This window comes from Arachis hypogaea, chromosome 7 (assembly GCF_003086295.3).
Source record: "Arachis hypogaea cultivar Tifrunner chromosome 7, arahy.Tifrunner.gnm2.J5K5, whole genome shotgun sequence".
Classification (NCBI taxonomy): domain Eukaryota; kingdom Viridiplantae; phylum Streptophyta; class Magnoliopsida; order Fabales; family Fabaceae; genus Arachis; species Arachis hypogaea.
Genome location: NC_092042.1, coordinates 18,395,275 through 18,413,917, shown reverse-complemented (window position 1 = coordinate 18,413,917; position 18,643 = coordinate 18,395,275). Strand labels below are relative to the sequence as shown.

The 18,643-nt window shown below is 29.8% G+C and overlaps 1 protein-coding gene across 2 annotated transcripts; it reads right to left on the bottom strand.

The window, feature by feature from the left end:
• Nucleotides 1-379: 379 nt before the first annotated feature.
• LOC112702701 (biogenesis of lysosome-related organelles complex 1 subunit 1) lies at nucleotides 380-3,195 on the bottom strand. Of its 2 annotated transcripts, XM_072199244.1 has the most exons (4): nucleotides 2,926-3,195; nucleotides 2,572-2,777; nucleotides 1,794-1,913; nucleotides 380-797 (listed from the first exon to the last, which is right to left on the bottom strand). In XM_072199244.1, exons 1-3 carry the CDS (start codon nucleotides 3,095-3,097, stop codon nucleotides 1,824-1,826), a joined length of 468 nt encoding a protein of 155 aa, XP_072055345.1. In that variant the 5' UTR covers nucleotides 3,098-3,195; the 3' UTR covers nucleotides 380-797; nucleotides 1,794-1,823. The 2 variants fall into 2 exon arrangements, with proteins under 2 accessions (XP_072055345.1, XP_025609635.2); XM_025753850.2 differs by lacking the exon at nucleotides 380-797 and having other exon boundaries at nucleotides 1,651-1,913.
• Between the last annotated feature and the right edge of the window lie 15,448 nt (nucleotides 3,196-18,643).

Below are 18,643 nucleotides of genomic sequence, written 5' to 3'. Positions count from 1 at the left end.
CACTATCACTGCAATTACTATCATGACTATAGCTGCTGCTGCCACAACCACCATCTCTGCACTCGTAGTGCCGGTGGGGTTTGGTAGTGGTTTAATACGCAGATTAATATATAGATATCTACAAGAAGAAGGGAGAGAGGTGTGTTTGTCTGTTTGAAGATGTAAGGAGTTTGAGAATTAGTGATCTTTGGTTGAATTAGAAGAAAATCAGCATGTACCTTATGATTCAATTCATCTGTGCAAATCTAGCACTAGAGAAATAAAATAACCTTTTTCTTCATTTCCATGGTGCATAATAAAAATGAAGGCCAGGAGACAAATGGTGGTGTTTGGATAAATCTTTTTGAAATATAAAAAGTAAAGATAAAAAGCAAAGATATGGACAGAAGCAGCTCTTAACCTGGTTTTTTCTTGATAAAAGGCAAAAATTAATTATTTTCTTCGTATAAAATTTACATTTCAAGCCTTCTCTTCCCCTCTCCTTTCCTCCAAAACCCAACTAACAAATAATACCTTAGAAGCTTATTCAAACAAGCTATACAAATTTAAGTCCCTTTCTTTTTACATAATCTAAGTACCATGTTTATTGAATATTGAAGAAGGTACTTTTCTTAAGAGAACAAAAACAATGATGCACCCTAAACCAGCTACTGAGACTCCTACACAGCTAGTCAGGCTTCTTATAGGGAAAAAAAATTCATTAAAAGGGTGAGACTACAAAGTATGCTTACTCATAAATTTAAAGGAAAATTAAACAGCTAACGTTATCCCTCGAGGGCCTCGGCAATTCCTCCAGCCTAACAAATTTGACAGCAATTAGGAAAAAATTGTTCCTTAGCGGTCATGTGAAGCAACAATCATGGTGACTCTTTAAACACAACTGTTATTGTAAACTAAAGAAAATCGGCTTCAAGCCAAATATGACTTATTGCCATGAATGTCTAGATCTCGGCAGTAGGTTAGAGGCGATACAGAAATAAAGTTAAAGAATGAGTTTAACTATAACGTAAGCAGTAAGGCCTATGATTTCCATGAAATGACAACAAAGAGTACCACTACTATCACGAACAAAACAACTCGGGATATTCTATATGTTGTGTTGTGGGGGCCTAGTGCTCCCACAAAAATTTGGGAGACATTTTAGAAAGTATACTTATATATGCATGTTTGACCCTGTGTTATAAAAGTTATTTATTGTGCAAATATATTATTTTTGCCCCACTACTAAACTTTTTGGATCTGGAATTGAATGTACTGGTAGAAGGCAAGAGCATAAATCAAGTGAAACTATATGCAGCGTGTATGCTCCTAATACATGATGTAGTATCCTTAACAAGCTGATTACAAACATCTAGCTAGAACTAAGTCGCCGCTTGGCAGTATCATATTAGCGTAGAATTTCAGTTCCATCACATCCTAATGAAGGAATACCACATGTTTCCTAGGAGGAAAAATGACTAAAGGGAAGCAGATAAGGAAAAGAAAGGAAGAACAAAACACTAAGTCAAAGCCAAAGCAATCCTTGATCAATGTTTTCTACTCTCAACCTAGATAACAGGCATAAGGGAACCCTTTTTTTTTTTTCTATTTTCCAAATGAAGCATTCAGTAAGCATGATGGCATTATACCTAATTTATCATTCACAAGAAAGATATTAACTATTTTTTCTTCCTTAAGCTGGATACTTCGTTAAATAAACAAATCAAATTATCACCTAAAATGTAACAGGATTACATAACAGGGTATTATACTCAAAATAGAAAAATGAATGAAAATGGGATTAGAATTATTACATGCAACTTGCATGACAACTTTCTGCAAGATCAATCTTGGTGAATATTCTGTATAGCTGCAGTGATACTTTTACAATCATATTCCATGATCTTCATCCAGTTCTCGAAGTCTCCAATTTCCTATATGTGCAGATGAAAGTTTATATTAAGCTAAGCACATTTGATTAAAATCTAGTAATCTAGTTTTGCTGATGTATCCCCCTATTTTACATAACCATTTCGCGAAAATGGCCTTCTGTGAGGAAGTACTTAATGCCTTTTAGCTTCTAGTCCTCAATGAGCTATACTTGCTAACCCTACCTTTCCCGATTCCCTTGAAAAGCCTTTTAGACCTCCTGAGTAACCAAACTTGTATATGGTTTTCAGAGATGATCATCACCGTTCTATAGATTGCAGTTCAAATAAGTATGGATTTCAGTTACCTAAGTTTCAAACTCAATGTTAACTAAAAATCTGCACGGTTAATGAACACTAGATATGCATTAACACTTACATAACTGAAATCCACACATGTAGATCGACCATATTGACAACTATGTCTAAACACAATGTACCAAATAATATTTCAGAAAAGATAACTACAACCACCACCACCACCACCATCATCATCATATAGATACGAAATCGTCTAAGCAATTCCAAATTCAACACTCAACCAAAACAAAACAACAAAATGACAAACTATGCAACACCCTCCTTGTAACTTGTAACATTTTAGTATATAAAACGAATTAAGAAGAAAATAAAAAGGATTGAAACGAAGAAAGGTAAGTACTACCTTAACAGCAGTGTTGAGAGCATGAGTTGCAGCAAGCCACTGATCCGTTTGTTTCATGAACTTAGCAACAGTGGCAGAAAGAGCTCGAATCTCTTGCTCTATTCGCTTCTCATACATGAAAGAATCTTGCACCCCACCATTTACAGCCTCCACTAACAGCTCAGAAACTCTCTCAGCTTTCTTTATTGCCTCCTTCTTCGCTTTCTCTGCTTCCCCAAAAAAAAAAAAAGAAACCAAATTAATGAAATGGGCATGGATAGAACACCAAAAAGATAAAATCTTTTGAGAGAAAAAGAAAAAGGGGCAATAAAAATGAATAGAAATATGGGGAATTGAAGGGAGAAATTGAAGTACCAGTGTGGTGGCGGAGGATGAGGGAGTTGTGGCTATGGAGGGTGAGGAGGTTTTGGAGAGAAGATTGGAGACCCTTTGGATCAGCGTTGAGGTTGGGTCTTTGTGCGTCGGAGGAGGAAACAGAGTGTGCACGCGACAGCGGAACCTGCGACTGCGGTGATGCTCGGTACATTCTTTCTTTCTTTTCTGGCTTCTGCACCCTGCAATCACCAACACTATCATAAACTAATATCACCAAATCTAATATAATTGCAATTACACCCTTAAGATGTTTCAATATTACACTCATTACTCAATTCACCATTGACTCATTCTTTTTTTTTTTTTTTTTTTGACTTGATGAGGAGTTGTTCTAATTTTACAACCTGAGTAAATAAAGATGTAACGAACTTTTTATAGGATTTTTTTATTTAAATAAATAAAATAAAAACATTAATTACCGAAATAAATAATTTTAGAAATATTTATCGATTTGTATTCTCCAGTTATATCTCATTTATACTTTAAACGAGATGACATTGCGTGTATCTCTGTACAATGTAAACGAGATATGACATGTCAGCTGCGTCGTAAACGAGATACATGTTATAAAAAGATGTATAATCCTTGGTATTCTTTACAAACTTTTCGTATCATATTTCTCACAAATACAAGGTATTAATGACCAGTAATAGTCTGTACATAGTTGTGCTTGTGTATCCCAATTACCGTATGAAAAACGGTGACAACGGGGTGACATTTGAGTGTGAGATCCGATATTGTTCGTTGTCGGATTTGAAGAGTTTGATATTGAGCAAACTCGGTGGTACAGAAACGAGGGAGATCGGAAGGGTTGCGTATAGGTTGCTGGCTCCCATGGGTAACGGAGTCTTCCGGTTTTGACTATTCCCACTTCAAGGGGACGAGCATATGCGAGTGATGTTCGATATCCATGGGAGAATCATGGTGGAGCAAGTGATGGAGCTGTCTACAGAGGTGGGACATAGTAGCGGTGGTCTTTCCATACACTCGACCTATATGCAGGACGACCGATGTACAGTGTAAACGAGATAGCCACGACGCAGCTGACGTGTCATATCTCGTTTATACTGTAAACGAGATACATGCAATGTCATCTCGTTTACAGTGTAAACAAGATATGACTGAAAAACACAAATCGGTAATATTTCTAATATTATTTATTTCGGTAACTAATGCTTTTATTTTATTTATTTAAATAAAAAATCCTTTTTATATGTAGTTTTATGTATTAAATTTAGTGTAATATTTAAATTAGTCCTCAAATAATTTTTAATCGAACAATTTAATAATTAATAAATTATAATTATTAAATTAGTCTCTATTTTTTTATTTTATTAGACATATTATTGACATTAATCTTTACATTAAATTTTAATAAAAATTATACAAATTAATTTTTATTATTATTTAATAAAAAAACATAATAGTTTCTAATAATTTTTAAAATTTTTAGATTAGTCTATCCATAAAATAAACAATCTGATGTAAATACTAATTTTTCTAATGAAATGAAAGTTTAAGTAATGATTTAAAATTTGTTAAGGTATTACTCATAAATTTATGAGCAAGATTTCTACCATATTTTTAAACATTGTTCATATTTAAAAGAATTACCAATAATCTTAGTCTAAATTTTAAAATTTTCTACTGTATTTTTACGATTTGAGTTTTGTTGCGGATATTGTTTTGGGTGTTTTTATTTAGAGACCGAAATTATTAAATTTTTTTAGTAAATATATTGAAAACTTAATTTTTTAACTTACCAATTTAAAATTTATATTTCGGAAACTTTAACGAGTGCCTTAGAATTTATCCTTTTTATTATATTTCAACATTAATAAGGACTTTAGTCTTTCAGTTATAATTTGTAATGGTTTATTTTATTTTTTGGTAGGTTTTATTTTATTTGCAATGGTTATAATAAATTAGAATGATAAAGAAGAAGGATTTTTCTGTTTTATCTCATCCAACTAACTAAAAAGAAATGAGTCACATATCTACGTATCTTAATTCAATCATTACATGTAATGAGACATATATCTAATATCCACCATAATTATAATAGAATTTTCATTAAAGTGAATTACAAATAGTCAAAATGTCAAATACAAATTTTTTTTTCTGGTATAAAAATATCAATACTAATTAAAACATACTAAAACCTACAACATAAATGGCCAAAACAAATGAATAGTCTTTGGGTTGGTGCCAAACTTCTACCTATTTTGAGTATTTTCTCTATTTTTTGCAAGAGTTTTTATTTATCTATTTTGGACATGAATAGTCTTTTTTTTTGCATGCACAAAGTTCGAACTTCCGATTGGACAACTCCTAATCCTAAGTACAACACACACCTACACGCTCTTCACATATTTACCATTTTTTCTTCCTCAGTTGCTGTTGGTAGGAGTTGAGCTCGAGACCTTTGAGATAGAGAGTCAGAGAGGGGAAAAAATGGCGTGTGAGTTAAAGTTCATTGGCACCCAACTTGGTTTTTTTTTTTTTTCGGTCGATGCACCCAACTTGGTTTGAATAGTCTTTATTGTCATATTGAGCTGATGTTTCAATTAATGTTTTGGCCCAAATATTATTTTTGAATAGTCTCCTTTTGTTTCATTTTTTGTGTATATGTTAAATGAGCTTGTCTTGGCCACGACCAAAGAAAAAAATAGCTTGTCTCAAATAAAGAACTCTTCTTCTAAATGTTAAATGTTCTTCTAAATGTACAAAAAAAGAACTCTTCTTCTAATGTATGAACAAAAAAAAGAAAAACTTCTTGTCAGATTTATTGATTCTGCAATTCTGCTCCACAGCTTTACTTCTCAATTTTGCAACTCGACTTTATATAAAATATTTCTCTGTTTCCACTAATGTGGGAAATAGATCCTCTCCATTTTTTTTGTCATGGAAGAGAATAAAGTGTAATCTCCCACCTTTAATTTTACAAGTGGGACCAGCAATAAATGAGAGAGAGAATGTATTGAATGGTGAGATCTTCTACTGGATACCATCCAGTTTTTTTTCCACTGGAGAGGATCCACTCCCAATCTCTACTTTGTCTTCGATGTTCGTCCTCTGATGATTTTTTTCATTCTTGATAGTTGATACCTCACAAGATTCTTCATAAATATCCTGCATATAGCCTTTTGACAAAGAACAAATGTACACATTAAAACCATCAAGTATATATTTCGTTTATAATATCACAAAAAATTAGCATTGTGATGAGCTAAAATGTGTATAAATTTGTTCAGCGACTTAAAATGGCGAAAAGTTGAAAATGCTATGTCTATTTAGCTTGTATTTGATTATATCCATAATATCGGAGACAAGGACATAAAGGGAAAAAAATTGATTATTGGAGTTATAAACACAAAGAAATAAAAATTTATAAGAGAAAATTGTGACTCTCCATTGTGTGAAAGACACATATTAAGAAAGAAAAATTAGAAATTTTATTTCCACCATATATCTTTTTATATTTAAATTTTACTCCTTTAAAATATTAGCACATTTTAAAGTTCTGTTAACAATAACTATACAACATAAAATACATAAATACGCATGTGTCTTTATTTCTATTAAAAAAAATTAATCATTTGTACTATGAAAGTTACAAACGCTAATAAAATTATTATAAAAGAAGGAAATAATTTTATACTGATAAAAGATTAAGTTTGTTGGATAAAACTAATAAAATGCTAAATTTTAGTTAATTTTATTAAAAAATTATCTAAATTTCTTAAATTACTTTCGTTATTTTTACTAAATTATTATCACTATCATATTTTTTTCTCTCATCTCAACTCTAATAATTCAGAATCAAAATCATCTAACTTAAACCTCAATCATTATTCAATTTTTCCAACTCCAAATTAGTGTCAAACAAAATTCATTTCTTATAAATATAAAATTAATTTTATTCTTTTACAAGTAAATTTATCAACGTTCATCATTTTTATAGGTACAAATAATTGTTTTTTTTTATTATCTTAAAACCAGAAACCAGATACAGCTTTATTATATGTGAGGTTGAAACATTTTTGCTCCCGTCCACAAAAAGACGAAAATACTATAATTTTCCAATATATGAAGCATGAATATATTGAATGAAAAACTCCTCTATATAATGAGTTTTAAAATCGAATAGACCAAACTTCAAATCATATATACATGATAAAACTTGCTTGACTAACATACCTATCTACATAACTACGTCGATATATCCATTAACGCACGTTAGCATGAAACGTCGGCTCACCTGCTGCAACTATTTCAAGTTCAAACATGATGTACCCAAACTGTTCAGAGATGAGCAACATGCTCTCTTGTTAACTTATTTTTAATAATTTTGGATCTCAAAAAATTGAATTTTCAACAAAATTATTTTTAAAAGATTGAAATTATCATAGTTTCTTAAAAAAATATATACTTTTTCTAACAAAACACACTATTTAGATATTATTTAGTATATTTATCAAACGAAAGACAATATTATAGTGGAAATATTTGCATTTTATCTATTTATATTTTATATTTAGATTGAGTACGATTTTGGTCTCTAAAGTATAGGCTGAAATTTTTTTCGTCCCTAAGGTTTAACTTGATTTTAAAATCGTCCTTCGAACCAAAATACCTTTCTCCTTATTCACCAAAATACAATTTCGTATTCTTCTCCATCACAACATCTCTTATTTTTCTTTTTCTTCAGCAACAACAACAATAAAACAAAAACAATGTTATAAATATAAAAAATAGAAACAAAAATAGAAATAGAATCAGAAGTAGAAGAAACAAAAACATAAGCATAACTGAAAATAGGAGCAGAAGCAGAATTAGAAACAGAAATAGAAGCAAAAACATAAACAGAATCAGGAGCATCAAAACCAGAAAAAATAGAAGCAAAAGAACAATGGATTAACAAAATAAGAAACAAAATCAGAATTAGAACACAATGTGATTAACAATGGATTAGCAAAATTAGAATCAGCATCAAAATTGGTGGATTAACAAAATTTGAATCAGAAATAATGTGCTTAATAATCTGATTAACAAAATAAAAAATAAAAGCAGAACTGGAACCTAGGGAGGATAGGTTCCCGAACCTTGCGTAAATCGGCGGTGGTGGTGATGGAGAAAAACTGCTGGCAGAGGACGAGCGTGCGGTCAAGGGGATGCCCGCTGAGGGGATGGGTAGTAGCGATGCGGATGACAGAGTGGAGGTTGTCGCAAAGGAACTGGACCTTCTTGGTGAGTTCGGCACAGTCGTGTCTCCTCTCTCCCTTGCGAGCTCTCTCTCTAGTTTTGATTTCCGACGGCGACGGCGGCTCTAAACCTCGCCGGCGCCGTTCCCCCTTTCTCCCTATTCCTTTTTTTCTCTTTTTCTTCCTTTTTCTCTTCTTTTTCTTCTTCCTTTTCGCTTTCTTCTTCTTTTTCCCTTCCTTCTCCCTCGTGTGATTTTGTTCTCTTTATTTTTTTTATTTTATACTTTTTTTTAGTTAGAAATAATTTGGTAATAATATTTAAAATTTAAATCAAAATAACTATTTTAAAATAAAATTAAATCTTAGAAACGATTTTATAAACAAAAAAAATTAAAAATAACAAAAAAATTTGACCTATATCTTATTAAAAACCAAAATCGTACTTAACCCTTGTATTTACTATAAATTTCGAGTATCCAAGAGTGGGAGCACCCAAAGAGGCTTTCACCTTTCAACCTATTTCCATCGAACGAGTTTTTGAAATGTGGCAATGTTATTTCATTCCTTTGAATGTGATTTTGTCAAAAGCAGAATCATTTAGGTGTCAAAACAATTATTTATTCAGTTTTTGTTTATTTGTTCATTTTTTGTCAACATACTTTATTAATCGTAAACCAATCTAATACACCCAAAAAGGGAAGGATCCACGGTTTTTCTTGTTTTTGTCTCTTCCCAATGAGATAAGATTTGGATCAAGTATGATCTTCAGACTTCAATTCTAGCTTTCAGATGTGCCCAGAATAGTGCAATATTATGAAAGTGAAAGATTTAGACAAGTAGAAAAGAATTTCACCTTTAACTTTTCTATAAATGAAGGAAAGAAAAAATGAGAATGATGAGTTAAAAGAGCTCATATCACACTCATCAATTTGTCATATAGTTGTTTGAAGTTTGAACTGAGAATATAAATAAGCCAATCAATGAATGTTGGATTTTTCAAACTTAGAAAGGGAGGTTCAAAAACGAAATGATATAGCAACCAATTGTTTGGTTTTGTTGGTTCTCTTGTAACATCTTTCTTTAATTTTTCTTCTTCTTGTGAGCTAGCAATCACGCATATATTCTACTCTAGCAGTCTAGCATGTGGGATATGGCTAAACACTATGAATGATGATAATTAATAAGTATTTAGACTTGAAGACCAAGGAAAGGAAAAATAAAATAAAATAAAATCCTACTTATATACTTTTTTATTAATTCTCTAGTTAGCAAGTATTTTAATAACTATTTCTAATCAAATCTTGTTATTTCTTGTAGGCGTCTTTCTGCATTTGTCTTCTTTACTACAACAAAAAAAAAAAACTTTTGAAATAATGATCAAATTAAGCAACCATTCGAATTAGTCGCTACGGATTTATCAGCCAATTTTTAGAAAACAGAAGATCAGTAATTATTAAATGGATTATTATTCTGATAATTTCTTCTAAACTTCTTTTCCTTTATGCTTCTTTTGTTTTTCTTTTTCTTCATATGTATCTTTTTTATTTATTTTTTCATGTATTTAAAAATTTTATGCAAAAGAATAAGAAAAATGAAAAATAGAAACAACGAAAATTTGAAATGCATAAAAAAGGAACACATAAAATTTTACGCTAAACAATTTATCGTAAGAAAAACAATGATTACCGTTGGATTTATCGTTGGATTCTTTAAATATATATGACGGTAATCAATTTACTGTCGGATTTACCATTGAAAACAATTAGACAATATAAACTTCGTCGGTAAATATTTACCGTCAGATTCATTTCGTCCAACATTAATTACCGTTAGATTTTGCGATGGATTAGTAATTCAAGAAACCAATTGGTTACCCGCGGATTGTTCCGATGGTAATGTTGGCGTCAAAACATGTTGTTTCGCACCATGTTACCGTTGGATTATTCCTACGATAATTCTGATGGTAAAATCAATTTTTTTAGAATTTAAAATAAATGGTCCATTTTAATTTTAAATTTAATTTTTTTCACACAATTAGTGGTCAAATCATAAATAATACAATGTGCAAATTAAATAAAAGTCAAGTTCACCGAATAAATGTATGAAATAATAAAACAAAAATCTAATATCTATAGATCCAGGTAGTGTCATCGTCATTAGTCCCACGGCCCTGAGTCGACGGTGCAGGAGGCGGTGACGATGTCTGTGTGTCACCAACACTACCGTTGCCACCAGCAACGGTGCTACCACCAGCTGGGTTGATACCAGTGATGCGCATCTAGGCCTTGTACACCTTCATCTGAGCCTCTATACGTTGCATCTGCTCTAGCAACTCCCTAAATTTCAACCTGAGCTCATCCGTAGACGTCACGTGGGTGAGGATCTCCTAATACTTCTTCTGATAATCGTTAAGCTTCTGAGTCTGCTGGTGAAGGCTGCACTAGAGCTCCTGCACCTGGAGCCTCAAATCCATGCATTCCTCGAGCTGGATAGCTCGACTGGTGGCGGAGCCTGATGATGGCCTCAGATTCTATAAATCTTCTTTTGGTGGACTCTGAGGCTATGTTATAGTAAGAATGCTTGCTGGCTTGCACTTTATCTTAGACGTCTATCTCACTGTGAAACTCCTAGTTCTAAGACTAGGGATCAGTTGACTACGCATCTTCATCTGTATTTTGATGATAGTCATATGGACCCAGTGAAGCGCAGCTGTCCCTATGACTTTTGCTCTTAGTTGCACCCCTATCAGGTATGTTTGTTGGTTTGTAGCTTATTTGTTTATGATCTCCTGCTTTGTCGTTACTTCTCGTGATGTCATAGCAAGGTAGTCAGCAAATCGGACATAATATATTTCTTCTACACATGGGCAGGGCAAACACATCTAAGAGATTCAACATTCGTAGGAATGGGGAATAGAAAATAGAGTATGAAGGGACTAGTTTTAGAAATTTTATTAGTTAGCTAGAAATCAACAGGATGTCATTACTTTAAAGCTGCTAGCTTAGCGAATTCCCTTTTTGTATTGGTATCAATGCACAAATGCTCATCTTTATCTGTATAGATTGCTTGATTAATGCAATCCTCTTGATACAAAGAAGTTTTAAATTTAGGTAAACAAGATAGAGGATATAAACTAGCTAAAAATATTTAAAATAGAAACAATGAAAGTAATTACTGCCCATTTCTCAAACCAGCGTTGCCTGGTCTCAGCGGGAATCTTTGCGTAGCTGGGCCAAGGCTGGTCGTACATCAGCTTGATGACATTCATCATTTTCTAAGTACACGCGTTCGGGTTCGACAAAAACCTAACAACAACCACAAACAATAATCAACCCTAATCATTAAATCTAAAAAATAGGAACCAGGAATCATAATCATGAAAACTAGAAAACAATAACCAGCAATCTAAATCAACCTATATCCACTAAATAGGAATCACGTTTCAGGAACTTTCAACAATAACAGGAATTATAATCATGAAAACTAAAAACCAATATCTAGCAATTAACACTTAAATCAACCAAACTAGAAACAACTCAGGCACTTTCAGCGATAACCATGAACAGAAAATACATGAGCATTGAACATGTTACTTATTCCGTACCGCCATCAAGCCAAATGCATAACCGTGTGGTGGGAGGTAGTGGAGGGGCATCATTTGCTGCCTCACTTCTGTGAGTGAACTCTGGGGTCGCAGCATCCGTCACTCGAGTTGGCGTCGCTGTGTATGCAGGTTGTTGAGCGGTCGGAGGTGGCGTCGCCGCCGTGGATGGAGGTACATAGTTGGGGTTGGGGACCATGATGAACGATTCGTCCGCTAAACCCGCAATCTGTGGTGTCAACAGCATGGTTTGAGTAGAGGGAGAGGATCTAGAAGTCCCGGGGGTACTAGAGATATCCTTCCTCTACCCTGACCATGGCTACGACCACGACCAACCGCCTGATTTGCAGCGCCTCTTCCTGTTGAGATGTCTGCAAATAACAGTCATCAACATATCAATTAACACAATTAGATCATTTCAAACAATTCAACCATTCAAGACCTAATGCATTGAATCTAACCTAACTTAATCAACCTATATCTGCTAAGATTAGAGAACTAATCCTGAATTAACTTTGAAACTGATTCAAAATTGAAAGTGAAATTCGAATCATACCTAAAATAAATTAAACTAAAGTTAAGCAATTAGCAAACAATCTCAGCAACAATTTTTCAGTAAAACAATCATCAACGCGGTAAATTTCTCAGCAAAATAGTTATAAACTATAATCAAACAATTAGCAAATAATTTCTTAGAATGAATAAGTTTTTTGGTTAGTAAATTTACAAACACTAATTACTCTAAATTAAATCAACAATAAACCCTAAATCAATCCTAACTAAACCCAAGTTTCTCTAAACTAATTTAAATCAAAATTAACCTAATTTAATAAAATTAATATATTAACCTATATGAAACCTTGATAACAAAAATTAAATTCTAAATACTCTATTCTAATTTAATTAACCTATGTGAAACTAACGTACTAACCTAATTTACTCCTGAATAAAAAAATTAAAAAAATGGATGTTCTTATAAAACATGAATTATGGTCATTACTAACATAATTTTAATTTTTTCGATTTCAATAAATATCTTATAAAAATTTTAATATAGTCTCCCTATCATTAGAATTTTTCCACCCTTCAAGGATTTCATCCACATCAAATATCCATCAACCCTTCTCAACCAGTTAATTTTGTCAATTATTATTAAGGTAATATATAAACAGTTCAATCATTATTAATACAGTCAAGTATTTTTTTAACAATTTTAGCAGCAGAAATCAACAAATAGCTCAATAATCTAACATTTTTCAACAATCTCAGAGTCTATTCTAACCTATCCTAACCACCTAAATCCACTAAAATAGAAAATTAGAATAACTAAACTCTACTAACTAATCAATTAATTTGATATAACAGAATTTGAAATAAACATAGTTCAAACAAAATATCTTGAATGCAGAACAAGAGAAAACAGAAGTGGCAGGGGCGTTGCACTAGCGGCGGCAGGGACCCCACTAGGCAGCGGCGGTAGCGTCAGAGGAAGCAGCCGCAACATTTGCGGCAGTGGCAGCGAAGGAGGTTGACGGAGAGGAGAGAGGAGAAGGTTAGAGAGAGTGTGGGAGGGTGAGAGGTTAGAGAGAGAGAGAAAGAGAGAACGGTGAGAAGTTAGAGAGAGAGAGTGTGAGAGAGAGTGAGTGAATTCGAAATGAAGGGGAAGGGGGTTCGCATCGCCAATTTAGGGCACAGTTACCATCAGATTATCGGCGGATATTTCTGACGTTAACGCGATGCGGATCACAAAAATGCAACGTTTCATTAAACGTTTCTACTGTCAGATTTTTTCGATGGTAAATCCAACGATAAAGTTTGGTGCCTATTTGTCGTGGTTTTCTGCCAAAATTTATCGATGGATTTACCGTCGTCGGAAGCAACTATCTGACGGTAATCATTTGACATGACGAATTTCTCATCAAATCCGTCTCTAAATTTGACTGTAATCGTTATCGATAAATCTGACAGTACTCAACATTTTATTGTAGTGACAAATTGTTTTGAGGTAAATACACAATTTTTTAAGAGAAATGTAGGAAGAAAATAAAAAGAAAATTATTGACAATAAACACATAGGATTTTATAATTGGGGTTTTGAATAAGATCAGACAACCTTTTCATTTTGAATTCTTATTACTTTTTATATTGAAAAAGTAATAAAAAAAGTTTTAAGCTTTTTATCATCTTGTCGCCAAGTTATTTTTCTATAAGACCTCCCCTACAGTATAATCATCGCAATAGAGTTTAACCACCAAGTTCGAGATAAGTTGGTGTGATTCTTCTACGCCTAGGACATCGAACCAAAAAGAAAGGTATGAAATAAAAATATATTGGCTATTTATTGTGAGACCCTAGTTCTTGACTATTTATTTAAAGGTAAACACAATTAAAAAAAAAACAAAAAATGATAAATCTTTTAAGATAAATAATTAAATTTTTTAAAAAAATAAACATAATATCTAAAAGCCAATGAGTTATATCTCAAATGATATACTCTCTCCATACTCATTTAAAGAGGTCGCGGGTTCCCAAAGAAATTGGGTTTAATGTCATAGATTTTTTTTTTGTTTTTTAAGTAAAAATTTTGTGTTTGCTTTAGTTGTTCAACTAAAAATTTGCACAATTCACAATAATTTATATTTTTAAATTAAATTATCTGGGCTTTTTAACTAAAGTTTTATTATTGTTCTGTATTATATATTCAACTAAAAAATGAGTATAATTTAAAAAATGTGTTTGTCAACTAAAATTTTCATATTTTTCATTTGTGCTATGTTTATGTTATATTTCGATACAATTTAACTTAAAACTGATTTGATTAAATAAAAGTATTCATTATTAGTGGATTTGAATAGAAAAAATTGAAAGATATCAGTATTTGAATAGAAAAAGAGAATTCGCCGAGAGTAAGAAATAGAAAAAAAAACGAAAATTAACAAGGAAAGAAGAGCAAAAAACAGAAAAAGATGAGGGAAAAAAAGAGAAATGTAGATGAGGGGAAAAAAACAATGTTCTTAAAAGAGCAGAGAAGAGAAGAAAATACCAAAAAATCGAAAAAAAATGTGCATCTAAAAAGAAGAGAAAAAAAGTAGGGAACAAAAAAAGAACAATCCTGATTTTAGAGAACTCAATTGAATTTAGTTCTCAGAACTAATAATAATAATAATAATAATAATAATAATAATAATAATAATAATAATAATAATGTATTTAATAATTATAAAAAAAACAAATACTTATATACTTTTAGAGCATATCTAATATAATAATATTATATATATATATATATATATATATATATATATATATATATATATATATAAAAGTGCAGTGACAGATCCAAAAAATTTTGATTGTGAGAGCAAAATATATATAGCATAATAATTTTTATAATAAAAAATATTATATTTATATAAAAAAATTAACTAACAAATTATCTACTATATATATATTATTTAACTTATTTTTAATATATATTTTATATTTTAAAATTTATTTTGTATAAATAATTATTTTTTATGTATACATAACATAATTATTGGTATAATTATATTTTATTATTATAAAATATGATTAGTCTTCATAATATTTAATTACAAATTAAAAAATTAAAATAATAATTTAAATAATAATATATAATTTAAAATTTTATTTTTTTATATTTTATATTTTATATTTTAAAAAAATTGAATAATTTTTCATTAACAATATAATCAAAATGTCTCTTTTTTTATATATATGTTATTAAACAATGATTTAAAAATATTTAAATTCCACCTTTCATACAATTAACTTTGACTTTAATGATATTCATAGTTGAAAAAGTTTATTTAATTAGTGTAATCGTTATGAAAAAAATTAAAATTAATTTCAAAAGAAAAAAAATACTAATGAATAGATAATATTCTTTCACGTGGATTTTTAAGAAAGAACATTAATCTCATTTAAATTTGAGAATTTATCATTATAATGCACATCTAATATAAAGTTTTTAAATTGATTATCAAATGTAGAAAATTGAATAAAAAATGATTGTAAAATTAAATTTAATAATTTAATTAAAACAAATAAATATTATTATCCTATACTATTTAAAAAAATTTCAAATTATAGTGGGACGCTTGCCCACTACAATATAAGTAGATCCCTCCCTAGATGATCTTCCTTGCTTATATTTTAAACAAAAATTGGTGAAATTACTAGCAGCACCCTAACTAACACAGGCATATCTTTTCCTTTTTGTCTTTTTTGTAATAAAAAAAGCACATAATGACATAAATATGCCTTCAAGAAATTTTTCTAGGTGCTTTCCTCTTCTTAATTAAAGTACCATCTATGTATTATTGCTTTGTTAACACGTCAAATCTAAACAGAATTACGGAATAGCATGCATACAATTCTAACAGAATTCCGATCAATGATTACAAATAAGAAGAATTATTTAATTTAATTCAACCTTCAAACATTGGTAAATAATGCATGCCGCAGCCTATGCTTTACAAGAAGATGAATATTCTCCTTCTTACATTTGTATTTTTTAATTTTTTTATTTTGGTATATTATGATTTTTTTTTCTTTGGAACACATTTAATTTGCTAGTTGAGACATACGTTGCATGCATGAACATATATAAAACTGAGTGAATTTTTACTGAAATGATTATATATTTATTATTATTCTTAACAATGAATAAAATGTGTGTAAGTAATATATGAGATAGGAAAAAAAAAATTAGACAAATTAAATAATTTTTTCTTGCTAGTTACTAGCCGAGCAGCCAAGAGAACATAGCACTAGCAGTAGGTGAGGTTGTAGTTTGACTTTTCTTTAATTACCAAACTGTCCTTGTCAATTCCCATGTGAGTTTTGTATTATTATTTAGGTACGTATTTGTCCAATAGTGATAGTGTTACACTTTTTTATCATTGACACTGCTTTTTCATGTGACGTGTTATGGCAACTCATCGCATTTCCCTAATTAAGTTTTCATGCTATATACACATAAAAGTGAATAAAAAATACAAAAAATTCTCGGTATTTTTTTGGTCATCTCACGTGCAATTTTCATCCCCGTTTTATGTTTTCATAATAGATAAGTATGGGTTATATGATGACAATTTTTGTTCTTTTTATTTGTCGTTTTCAATTTTAGTAGCGTATAAAAGAAACAAATTAAAAGCATGTATGTCTTTCTTTTTCTTCCTTCTTGGATGAATCCTACAAATAAAGTTATATATATATATATATATATATATATATATATATAGGCTTGCATGTCTTGGCATGCATGCACCTCTCAATTTGGAATTGGTGATTGTTATATGATGTGTAAATGGTGCTATTTAATTTAATAAAAGAATTTAAAAATTAATATTTAGTGTAAAAATATAAATATAAAAATAAATATTTTTAAATATTTAATATTTATTTTAAAAAATAAATTTGACATTAAATTAAAAGACACCAAAAAATTTTCTTTTGAAATTACATAGTTCTAGAAATATTTATAGTTTAGATTATTGAATTGGGTTAAATTAGATTTAAAATCGACACTAAATAGTATATCGGGTATGTTTCAAAGATTTAAACTTAGACCTAAATTAGCTTAAATTAAATCAAGTTAAATCAAATTGACCTAAGATATAATTAGTATATATAATTTTATAAATTTTATATAACAAATTAATAAAATTTTATCTTAAAAATTGAATTTAATAAATATTATATAATATTTATATAAAAATAAGAATTTTTAAAATAAAAATAACACTATATAATATTAAAAATATTAATTAAAATATAAAACATAACATTTTATCATGAATTTTAATACAAAATATATATTTTTATATTATAAAATATGATTTGGATAAGGACACATCTAATCAAAATATGACCTTGATTTGATAAAAAAATATCAGATAAAAATAAAAAATCAAATTCAAAATATTTGAGCTGAATTTTAGGTCAGGTCGATTCTTAAATATGCCTACACAAAAAATAAAAAAAAATACTTTTTAACAAAATAAAAATAAAACTTGAATTTAAAATTTGAAATTTAGACATCAATTAATAACCATTTGTTTCTATAGGAAATAAATGGTTTGAAAATTCGAATGATAAGGATTAGTATTGTTGGTTTGAGATAACTTCATATTTTCATTACATTCAGAAGCTATTGCTTCAAAAGAAAAGTGTAAATGTTGCGTAAAAGTTTGTTAAACTTCTTATTTATATGTTGTTGTCAACTTTATAACTAACTCATAATTCATATGAGAAATTATGTGTTTCTTTTTTCCCTTTGCCAGTTTTCATATGTAACATATAGATAATGACACATAATAAGGTAAAGTACTCTGACATTCTTTTCATTTTAAAGAAAGTGTTTTATTAAAAATTTCATGTAAAGCTTTTAATTATAAGCTATATTTTGAATTTGATGAAACAGGTTAATTTTTTTTATAACATAAACTATTATTGTGTTAGAGATATAATTATGTATATATTTTTTTATATCATTTTAAGTTTTTAGAATAAATAATAGTATCATAAATGATATTAGAACTTCTATAACTTAAAGTCTAAACTTTGATTTTTATTAACTCAAAAAAAAATCAATATAAAGCTAATAAAAAAAATCCATGCAAAAAATTTCTGCAAAAATAGCTAAATAGGCGATATACAAGTTTTGTTTTGTTTCTTTCTTTTCCTCTTTAGTTTGGTCTAATAAACAGTGTAAGTATTATTAATTTAATATCATTAAATAATTTTTTAATTTATACATTATTGTGAATTTCAACTAAATCCTCGAATAACATTATTATATTACCTTAATAATCAATTTTGTTAAATTTCATGAAAACTTGGACATCAATAACTATTTAATTTACTT